Genomic DNA, 12,034 nt, shown 5'->3' on the forward strand with positions numbered 1-12,034 from the left:
GATCCCACCATTATTAATGCTATTGTTAAGACTAGAAACAATAGCTCTTAAAGCTGCACATGATATTCTGACATGATACTTCATTTCTTTGCCATATTCTGTGTAACTAAAAAACCAGCACACACACTCGATGTTTGAGGTAGTCTTGGATGCAGCACATTTAATGACTACTAGATTGCAGGAAGTTTACCTTCAACAAATTACAACAGTCACTGAAATTATGAAAAACAGTTGCATGTTTATGTTTTTTTTTAACAAAGGGATATTTAATATAAATGGTTTAAGTAAGATTGATTTTTACAGTTATACAACAAACTAAGGAGAATGTATCCATGCTCTCTGCCCAACTCTCCTGCACTGTTAATCCCCATGAGTCAACGCTTTTCCGGGACTGCACCTAACTGAACCTTCACAGAATCAACTCTCCTATTTCACAATGTTGTACAGTTTTCCCATGAAATTGCATTAGGTTCCAAACTTTCCAACATTTCTTTCTCTTTTAGTCAGTCCTTCTTCTCACCATACCACGCAAACTTGATTCCACACTTAACACTGCTGAAAAGTCCAAGGTGTATTCACTTCTATTCCTACCAGTTTGGGTTCTTGATTACAACTGGAAAGAGTGCTTGCCCATTCAGAGTGCTTTCTCTCTGTCTGGCCCACATCCCTGCAGATTACCCAGACTGAGTAAGTAGGCCATGAAGTACTTGCGTGGTGACATGAAGGAGAAGTTCCTGCTCTAGAAGTATTTAGCGCGCCATGAAAAGCGGGGTCCTAATTAGAGAAGTACGAGTGCAAAGTTGACCCAAGGACATTTGACTTTGTTGCATGTGACTTTCATTTTTAATTACAGGAACTGTCCTTTTGTTTCCTTCCAAAAATGCATGCTAGTGCATTAAGCTCTTTTTGGTGAAAATGGAACCAGTATTTAATAGATTTTAAAGTGGTTAGAAGTCAAAACGAGCAAACTAGTTCAAAAGTGACTGGAAAATTCAATTTTACCAAGTGGTCAATGTGAATTTGCACATGTGCAAAATGACAGAAATCAGTACAGTTATTTGTACTTTCTTCATATACTTCAGCCTTCTGCTTTATAATTCTCCTATGTTATTCATGGTACATGTTATTCACGTCTTCCAGGCACCACTGCCTTACACACTGAATATGGTATTATTTAACAGTGTATTTTAATTTGGCCTCAATGCACCTGTGAGTTAAATGTCTCCTGTTTGAGAAAATGACTTAAGATGAAGAAGATTTGACTAGAGGTTTAGAATGGCGTGCTTAAATGTAAGGTTTAAGTGAACAAGCTACAGGTCAGAGTGGTAGCCCTTCTGCATTGTTCTCAAAGATTAACTGACTGCACCACAGCTCCTTCATGAGCAAGCAAGAAACTATACAGTGACATCAAAACTTCAGTAAAAACTCAGGGCACATACAAGTCACTGCCACCCAGATTACAGCACTCTAACAACACACATGCACAGGGTACACACACCTGTAATTTGGGCTGGAAAGCTTTATGTGGTTTAACTCTGCAAATAATACACCTTGTTTTCTGTAACTATCTGCATGCATTTACTTTGGTTACTTTAAAAAATACTTGGTGTGTTAGGATTAGGAACCCAAAGCATAATCTAGAACTTCTATCTGAACTACTGACAGAAGTCAGCAAGGGGGGTAGCAGCTACTAGCACAAAAACGCTAGAGGAGAGAAAGTAAGTCCTTTTGTGACAGTAATACACACAGGTGGCTGTCTCTGGGTACCCACAGAGCACTTACCTGAGAAAGCTCAATAACCATGGAACAAATACATATGAATACAGCTACGAATACTTTATGTTTGTACCTTACATTTCAAAGCCAATGAGTTAGCTCTTTGTCAGGTTCAACATTAATAATACATGCTAACTAACCAGTCTTTCCCCAACCAGCCATTTCTAGACCTTTGAATTCCTCCTCCCCTTTCCCCTAACCTCTCCCCTACAGTTCCAAAACCTTGTGCACACAGATAACTTACAGTACCTGCAAAAGTTGTGACTGTGGAATACTGCCATTTGTTTGTTGGCACCAGGCAACCATTTGCTCTGGAAAGAAATTCTAAACACAAGAAAACAAATGTAAGTCATACTATATTTGAACACTTTTATATAGAATCAGTGAAATTTTGTTGCAGTCATAATTTTATCAAACTATCATTCTTAAATCAACTTGGAGATCTGTTTTCAGACAAAGTAATACTAGGGCTTTTAAGTGCCATTCTTTCCTCCCTTCTGGTCACCAAAGCTGTAAGCCATGAGGCCATGCAGCCAGAATCTGGATTTTTAAACATCTTGTACACAGTACTTCCTAAGTTCATTTTCCCAATGCTTCCTCTTCTACTGAGGGCTTTCTGGGTCTTTAAAGGCCTCTGCTTTCTAGGGAGGGACAGGAAAAGTGGTCCTGCTCTTATTTATTGCACATTTTGCCACTGAATTTCAGTGTTTACCAATGTTATCCAGGAAGGCTATCACAAACTCTCTGTAACTCCACTTGCCTGCAGAACAGGAGAAATAAAAGGATATCTCTAACTTGCAGAGCCAAACAGGATGAAAATGCATTAAAAGAAATGTCATGTGGAAATGCTGCAGAATCTCCATTAAGTACTTTTACCTTCGATTGTACTCTTCTTTTATTCAAAATATAGATCTTCGGTGTTGCATCTGTTGAACCTAAAATTTGCTCAGTTCCATCAGAACACTCCACATGAATTACCATTCACAGATTTTAAGCATGAGAAAAGGCTTATGTGTGACTGTTGGTGCTTTCAGTTGTTGTTCAGTGAGTTTACACTCAGGACTTCAAACTTTTCAATCCATCTTTTGTAAAATCTACCCCTATATCTATTTGCAGTTCAGGATGATATAACACAGTCCAATATTTTTTCTTGTAATGACCAGTCAGCTGTGTGTTCTAGGAAATGAAATACTAAAAACTTAAAAAGGACAAGTGCAACGATTCTGACTGATGTCACATTCCCTGCTTCACATGCTACATTTGAATAATGTCAAAGTAAGCATCTATTCTCTTCTCCCCCATCCTGTCATCACAAAGCAAATATTGCCTACCACAAAACAAGGTGCTTCTGCAGACATTTTAATTTTCAGCCCTTCTTCACAATATCTCATTCATGCTGAATCTTTACATCACAAAAGTCAAACAGCTCCTTGCTAAACAGATTACTTGATTTACATTTTTTTCCTTCAGTTCTCCTTTTACCACGTTTAAAAATGCTCATGTAATTCAGTACAATTCCATTAAATCAGTCTTGAAATATTTCAACATTATTTCAAGCATGTGAAGACATGCAGAAATGACTGAAATAAAACAATGGCTACAACACGATGAATAACAACAAAAAATGTTCTAGCTGAAAACATTACCACTCTTCAGGCAATATAGATTTCAGTCCTTAAGGCATAAAGAGAAGCACTGAAGAGAAATCACTCTTCTGCCAGGTAGGTTGCACAATGAATTACGAAAGCTAACATTTACCAGCTTCTTTGAGAAGAAACAGTGCCATATGGCAATAGCTAATGCAATGGATAGGAAGCGTTTGCATTCTTAAACGAAAAGAATGATTTATTCTCAGACTGCAAGAGTCTGGGACTGAATGCCAAGCATTCTGCGTCTTACTCCCCTACTCTGTTATTAATTAATGCATACCACATTAATCTATGTGCTAGCTCTTATGATACCAAACACTCTGTAAAACACTCAGGTGTTCATTGGTTATCAGATGGGAAGTTCAACAGAAGCGCAAAATTACATTTTGTGTGCAAGAAGGTTTCAAGCAGTAAATCAAGGCATGAATTCCAAAGCAAGCACTAAGAAATGACAAACGTGTGTGGAGGAACATATGTGAGGATGCAACAGTTGTGCCTGACTGTCCATGAGGAAGGAAATTAATTTCTCACCTGCAATAACTTCTGAAATGACTTTTCATGTGACCTCAGGTATCTTTTTGCTTCTGGCATCAGGAATGCCAGACTGACACAAAATCTGTTCTAATCTAAACCTTCTTTAGATTGTCCTCCCTTCAACTCTTTAGATGGGTTGCACCAACTGACATAGGTTCATGTCACTTGCCTGCTCCCACTTAACTGTTCAGATAAAATCTGAGAAGTAATTCCCAAATAAGCAACTACACTGCAGACAGTTGAAAATTACATCATTCTAAGGGCATGATAAGAGTAGTGTTACACACAGTTATGATATATCACTTACTTTTCTAACATGGATAAGCATGAGGGCATGGAGAGGGTCAGTTTCAATGAGTAGCAAAGGCAGAGCACACTTGTAAAGCACAGCCATATGGGAGACAACGTTCAACATATATATATAATGAAGAACTGTAAATTCCTTGTACATAACAAGGGGTTACAAGGAAATTTTTTTAGTACTACTCTCAGAAATTAACAATTTGATACTGTATACTATTTGATCAACTTGCATCAAATCAAGGAACTTTGGGAAAGAATGAGAAAATTTCACTTTTGCTTGTTTTTCTTGAATCAATAAAGATTTTTCTGTGTTGGTCACACTCCAACGCAGCAATGGTGATTTTTGAACGAGTATATAAACAAGTATGTAAAGCCTCAACATAGAAAAACAGTTGAGGCTTTCAGTTTGGGAATAGAGTACAAGGAATATAAACATGACTTACAATTTCTTTGGAAAGATTTCTGTTTGGTTTTGTTGTGCTTTTTTCTTTTTTTAATAGATCTTCTAAGACCTAGCAGTGCCCATCACTGTTACTGCAACCCATCCTCCTCTGTGGTACAAACAATGAAGTAGAAAGACTCACCATGGGATTTTTGAAAAATTCATATTTTGCGTAGTTCTTCCTGAACAAAAATTTACTTTCACTTCCCATTGTGGACTCAACTTGAACTATGAGCTCATGATCTTCCAAGCATCTCTCTGTGGAAAAAGAACATAATGTTAGCACACAACCAACTAGAAGAAGCAGCAAAACCAACTTCCAGAGAATATTAGTGAAAGCAACCTAGTATAATTCCATTATCTTTATTGAAGTTAACAAAGCATTTTGTAGCTCTCAAATCATAGTGTCATGAGGTTTTAAAGGAACTAGGGCTTAGCATTACAAAGTTTAATGTTACATGGCAGAGTTTGTTAAAAATATCCTATGCTGGAGATACACAAGAATGGACTTCTGAGAAAAGAAGAAACAAGATTTTTTAGCGTGCCTCACTGTCTGTCAGTAGCTTAAATAATACACACTAATCTTTGCCTTGGATTTTTTCTATTTCCTGTGGAACTGGAAACGTTGAAAGATTTAAGGGGGAAAAATTGTGAAAAGGCCACTGTTAGGTCTTGAACTACAGTGGAAATACAGTGTCTTATTTCACTACGCTCTATTAAAATAGTTCATTTCAAGGTGAACTTCAGGCCTTTATTGTAGATGCTAGACAATGGGGTTTATTATGAAAAAGGTCACAGGATCTACTTTACAAGAATACTGACAGAGACAAATGTTTTGTACACATGACAGGGCAATTTTCTGCTCTACATTTGGTTACAAGGTAACTCCCTATAACCACTACTTCTTTGGTCAAAAGAATGACACATCAAAGCATGATCAGATAGCTTAACAAATCCAATTCACTGAAAGCAGTAACTTAAAAGAGGGCAACTGGCCTAAGTGTACACTACTAAATGAAATCATTATCTTGGCAAATCTTCAAAAGTTTCTAAGAAAATATGTAATGTTCTTCAAAAGTCTTGTAGCCAGTACTTTCCTCTTATATATAATAGGGAATAAAAAGTGAGGTCAAACAAAAAATGACTTTCATGTAGCTCTATCCAAATCATGTGACTGGCTGACCAAAAAAGTTTGGATAGCCCCTTCCCCACTTCATATTCCTGCATCCCTGCATTCTCACAATTAGAAATGCCAGGCAGCTACTCAGGTTCTCTTGGGGAATATTCTGGATATAAAGCAACTGGTATCTCAAAAAGCAGCACGTTCTTGAATGTTACTTGAATTATCCGAGTTGGCATAATGACATTAAGTTCTTTGAAAATTTAACTCCTCTCTGAATGATCCCACTGTCTTTCATCTGCACTTAGACTGTCAGTCATCACCATCTCAATGATGAACTCAGAATTTGCCATGCTTTTGCGATGTCCAGCTTTGCTACAGATTGCATTCCAACAAGTTAATGCTGAGAATTTTCCACATTTGGTGGCTTTTACATTAAGAGCTGCTTCCTAATGCATTAGCCATAACACCACTTTTAGGGATAGTTTTTTGACTAATGTACACTGGAACACTACCACTGATATAACTTAACGACATTTCATACTACCAGAGTCCTCATCACCTGAATCCCTCTACATTATCTAGAGGCTTCACAGGTGAAGTTTCAAATATTGCCACTGATTTATTGCTACTGTCATGGTTTGAGGAAACTGCTTAGGTCAAATCTCCTCTTTTCACACCATGAGGAAAATGGTAGGACTTTGAGGGTGGATGGTCTTTCTGTTTTTTGTTTTTTCTTTTTTTCTTTTTTTGCTACAAAAAAATTCACTAAGTTATATTGATAGTAATCTTCATCACAGTATGAACCCTGAAAGAAATGTTCTACTGCTGGATGCTTCTGTTACCTCACAAAGTTGTGATCTTTGCTTTCCTAACACACTGTAGACTTGCCTAAAGGCAAGGACAAACCATGTCTCCTTTCTTCTGCAGTACAGAAGAACAGTTGTCAGTTTGGCATTCACAGGTCAAGTGTGTAAAAGGAAGTTAGTCTTGGTTGGCTTGCCACTATTCCATTATGGCTGAACGCTTGGAAAGGCCTGGGCAATTTGGTTAGTACAAGTGGTCTGGACTAAACTTCAGCCCTGCTTTGAGCTTTCTTCTACAAAACCAGAAGCACAGATGTCAGCCTGTTAAGTTCAATTGAAGCCTGAAAAGGTCAGTTTGTCTTCAAGCAGCAAAAGTGACCAGAAATATCTCTTTCCTTATCAGATAGGATTGACTCAGTCTCCTCTAAGCAGGTGCTGGAGGGACAGAACATACTTCTTTTTTCCTCCAAACTGCCCTCCATTACCAACTAGACATATACAGAAGTGTGGAACTGACACAAGGTGGGAAAATTAGTCAGATTCCATACTGAACAACACACAGGCATGTCCCATAATTAGTGTGAAAAAAAAAGCCCACCCTGTTTTTGTATTTTAGCAAGCAGTGTGGGTTACACTTTTAATTTGTTCATATTAAAGCAAATCAAATTCAATACACGTGTAAACAAAAAATATATGCATGAAACTCTGCGTTATTATTTCTATTAATTTCTAATACAGATATCTCATTCCCTTCCTAAATTAATGATAGTTAAGATTGGCGTAGCACGAGGAGAACAGCACGTTTTAAGAAGAGCTTAGGTGTATTTCCAAATACAAATGAAATAACATGATAAAGTTTCACACTGCTTACATCTTGACCACAAAGCATTTTAGATAGATACTAGTTGCAAAGTGCAGCAGCAATCATTTACACACGTCAAACCTAAACAAGTCTCATGATAGATTGCCACCATTGCCTCCAGTGAAAGCAAAAATAATCTGTGCAATCTAATAGCTATTATTTGCAAACATGCATGTTGTTTGGAAGACAACTGAGTATGTGTGGAAGGTAACCAGTTAGAGGAAGGCTTCTTAAAAACTGGGACCTAGATGATCACCATAGTGATAACTACACAGTAGCGTTGAAGATTTACTCTTGTCCTCAGTCTGCCCAGTACTAAAAGATGAACTGGTTCTGCAAACAGAAATCTTCTGAAACCAACGTTAGGCAAGCCCAAGAAAAAGATGTTAAATGAAAGCAATTTGCTTCTTTTGGTGGGTTTCTGGATTACCACCTACAGCATCAAGTCAGCAAAGATATCTCAATATGTCTTCTATAGAAACACAGGATCACAGGATTCTCGCTGCTCTGAAAACATTTTTCTTTCCACACGGCTAAGTTTCTATCCATCATTGCTTCATACTTCTGCTACATCAGATGTGCTATCTTAATTTTAGAGGGAAAAATATGGAACTTCGGTCAGCTACTGGTATCTTCACCTGAGCTGAGGAGATTCGAACCTAAATCTAACGGTATTTCACATACATAGGGAGGCACTTAGGTCACCAAGAACCTGAAAGTATGCAGCCACATAGCAGAACTCAAACTGCAACCACAAGAGGGTGAACGCCTAGAAGCTGGTGTTTGAAATTCATTGCGTATGTCGCAATGAATGCTTTGGTCCCCAAAAGATGAATTTTTATCCCCTTCTCTGCCCACATCCCTTCAAACACTAAACATGTAAATTCTGTATCGTGTCTTTTCGACACTTGAAACGTTTGCCTTACGCCCTCAAACAATGTGCTGCTTTGCGCGGCCTTCAGCTATGGAGCCTGGGGACAAAGTCTGGTGGCTGCTGGCGTCATCGCCTACACCCCTACTTCTGTGGGACAGCCTTTGTGCTCCGCTGAGAGCGAGAGCCCCGAGACAGGCAGGCTCTAATGTATATAAAAGCAGCTGATAAGTATCTTGCTCTTTTCCCATCATTGTTAATTACCAAGTTATTTGTGTGTAAACAGAAGCTTTTGATTTCCTAATCAGCCTCCTGCCCGTTTCATTCAGAGATGTCACACACCAGAGTTTGACAGCACAATTAGTCACCATGGAAGCTATTGTGATGTCACAAACACTGAATTGTGGCATCATTGAATGAATCTGGCAGGAGAAGGATGTTGGTTACAAAGGAGAAGGCTTCTGTTTACACAATACCTTGGTAATCAGCAATGATGGGAAAGGGAATACAGCAAAAGGGAGCCTGGTAGTTTAATGAGCATTGATAAAACTCAACATTTGTAAAGGCTGCTACAAGTGTGCATATGGCACAAGAAGCAAAGGACATAAAGATTCTGTAATTTATACCTTAATTCTTCACCTCATCCTATGTCCTCAAAACTGAAAGTATACCGCAGCTATATATAAATGCTTCCTGTTAATTTTTTCATAAATTTGTATATTAGGAGAGATACTCAATTAAAATCCCTGAATAATTAGAATATCCAATGATTCCTCTTTTCTTTTTTTCTTTTTTTTTTTCTTTCTTTTTTTGAGTGCTATTCTGTGGAGCAGTGAATCTGTGTTAACCAGTGTCAATGTGGGGCACTACATTTCCAGCAAATTCTTTTTTATTCATAAGGATTCTGAATTGCGTTTTTAGAACTAAAGAACTCTATTAGCTACAGACAGAAGTCACAGTCCTAGTGCTGTTGACCGCAGCTTACAGTTTGTCTTCCTTTATTTTCTAGAAAAGATTCACCTTTAAGCATATCGACTAATACTCCAAATGCTACACTTTCTAAAGCGTTATTCTATGGCAGAATTTTAGACAGCACATCTGAGCAATATGTAGTTGCATGCTGTGCATCAGAGCCTCACAACTCATCAGAGCCACAAAATAACAGGAAAAGCAAGACTGAATAACACAAGATTCTTTCGAGTAGTGCAATTAAACCGATTTGCGGTGTTATTTAACTCTCCACAGTTTTTCTTCTTGCTGCCTTCTTGGAACTGTAACCATGACACCTTAATTCCAATCAGGTGAAGAATGCTGCCTGGGGAGCAGATGCCACCACTGGTCCGGGGTCTCCCCGTGTACCCGGTGATGCCACTGGTTTTCCTTCCCCAGGTCAAGTTTGGCCTCCTCCTGCTCCCCCCAACCCGCGCTCCAGCTTTCATAAGCACTGCTGAGGGCATGCGAAACCGAGTGTGCTCGTCCAGGGCTCCGACTGGTGATGAGCTGAGCTGTTCACAGGACCAGCTCCATGGATCAGGCTTAATTTGCCTAAGCTGTTTATGTGCAATAGCTTCAGACGCAGCAAGGTAGCAACAGAGCTCTAGCATGAGGATTAGACAGTTACTGTTATTTTTTAAAATAAAAATAGAAGATGGGAAACAAGAGAAAGGCTTAACACAACAAATTGCAATACACAAAGGCACGTATGTAGCTTCAGCTAATGTCACAAATAAAAGCAGCATAAAGGAAACGATCCAGCTGAAAGCACATTCACATGAACCACCCGTCACGTCCCCAGGTAACCACACCACCCCTTTAACCATTCCCTACCTAATCCTAGGTGAGGGTGATGCTCCACTAGAGTCCAGCTGTTATCATCCACACAATGACTTTTGTAAACCAGCAGCTGGCAGAGGTCCCTGGCTGTCATGTCTGCTAGAATCTCGACCACTTTGCTCGTTCCATCTTCACTAAAGACTTTTACATCCTGCAACATAAAGGGTACACTTACAGATCAGCAGCTCTGGAAAGAGGCAAACCGCACAGCCGCTGCCGGACAGAGCGAGTCCTCGTCGTGCCTGGGCTCGGGGAGCGGCAGCAGGGGCACGTCAGGCGGGCGTGTGGCACTGGGTGGCACTGGGCAGCACTGGTGGTGAGGCCTTGGCCTCCTGCCCCTCCCCCAGTGCCTCCCTGCACCAGACAAAGATGAAGCAGCGTTAACAGGACCACATAGACAGGAACAAGCCGGCAGTAGGTTCTTTATCAGGCTGTGCAAGGAAAGCAAATGTGAAACAGAATGAAGGGAGTGAGCGCTCCTGCAGGGTACTGGGGTGCAGGAAGGCAGATGTGGTGGGCACCCGCTGTTCTCCCATCGGTGCGGTTGGAGGCCTCTGGATGTTGGCAGAGCGGCAGGCCAGGACCCTGGGGAGAAAATGGCTCGTGGAGCCCCGCTAACTTTGGGCTGCCGTGCTGGGGAAGTGCCACGCGCAGCTCAGCACATGCAGTGTTCTCCCTGCCGACTTCTCCATCCCGGATTCCGAGTGCTTCAGAACCAAACCTGACTGACCCACACATCCCAGATAATAAAAGAGAGAAAGAGCAAGTCAGGAACCTTCTCCCCACCTCCTGGATGACACAGATGCTCTCCTCTTGGCATTGTTCTGCTCAGACACGACACAGACACACTTGCTGGGGAATTATGTCCCCCACCAGCCCACAGCTTGACGCTGGAGAGGAACTCCCCGCTTCCAACGCCGCATTCTGGCCGGAGAAGACAAACCTAACAAAAACCCGGAGGGTAATCCGAGACGGAAAATCTTACCTCAGCAGCACGTAAGAGGCAGCAGTCGGAAGAACAAGATGGCATTTTAAACACCGATCGCCTCTTGGCAGAGAGTTTGCTCTGCTGCCAGCCTCGGGGCTGGGCCGGGCCCTGCCCGCTCCGCACCTGTCGCCTCCCTGCCCGGGCTGCGGAGCAAAGCGGCCCCGCCGAGCTCCGCTCAAAGGGTTACACGCAACCTTTGCGGTAGTGAATCAAACCACACCGCGCAGACCAATCCTAGCCCTCCCTCCGACTGATGTAATCGTTTCCCACACACTATCAGACTTCCAAATTATTCCGCCCCCCACCCCCCACCCCTCCCATACAACAACAACAAAAAACTTACAAAGGAAACCCGCTTTCGCGCTCGCCGGCCTGTGGGCACCCCTCCGGCAGCCCGAAGGGGAAGCCCCGTGGGCCGCTGCAGCCCGGAGGGAGGAGTCAGCCCGGACAGCAAAAAGTTGTCTTTAAAAAAAGAGCGCTCTGATCAGGCCGGCAAACTGCAAACCCAACAGCGAGTGAGACGGAAAGTTGTTGCTCCAGTTTGCGGGGAAAGAGGAGGCGATAATACCCATTTAATTCAATTTCTTTATTGACTGCTTTCCCATTACAATCGACTGAAAAGGAATGGTATGAGTGAAAAGAATTCCCTGCTACTTTCTGCTGGACACCAGCGAGTGCTGTCCCTCACAAGCAGCCCAAACAGCTCCCCACTAGGCCTTGCTGAGCCTGGGGGGCTGAGGCTGCACCCAGTGCCTGCTGCTGACCGGTTCCAGGCAGGAGGAAAGCTCTTCTATCAAGGGTGCCTCTCTCATACCAGAGTAAGCTGTACAACCACCCTGCTCCTACGAAT

At 41.4% G+C, this 12,034-nt stretch overlaps 1 protein-coding gene across 3 annotated transcripts in view; it reads right to left on the bottom strand.

Moving 5' to 3' along the window:
- Positions 1-12,034, bottom strand: part of GRB10 (growth factor receptor bound protein 10) — a 103,222-nt gene that overhangs the window by 18,233 nt on the left and 72,955 nt on the right. For 2 of the 3 annotated variants that reach the window (XM_003204850.4, XM_019613859.2), the window contains exons 5-7: positions 10,191-10,347; positions 4,847-4,962; positions 2,026-2,100 (exon numbers count right to left, since the gene is read on the bottom strand). In XM_003204850.4, the coding sequence (XP_003204898.1) occupies positions 2,026-2,100; positions 4,847-4,962; positions 10,191-10,347 (348 nt within the window). Of the gene's footprint in view, positions 1-2,025; positions 2,101-4,846; positions 4,963-10,190; positions 10,348-11,181; positions 11,432-12,034 lie in introns of those variants that run through there. The other variant, XM_010708564.3, reaches the window with a different exon arrangement.

The sequence above is a fragment of the Meleagris gallopavo genome, chromosome 3 (assembly GCF_000146605.3).
Source record: "Meleagris gallopavo isolate NT-WF06-2002-E0010 breed Aviagen turkey brand Nicholas breeding stock chromosome 3, Turkey_5.1, whole genome shotgun sequence".
Classification (NCBI taxonomy): Eukaryota; Metazoa; Chordata; class Aves; order Galliformes; family Phasianidae; genus Meleagris; species Meleagris gallopavo.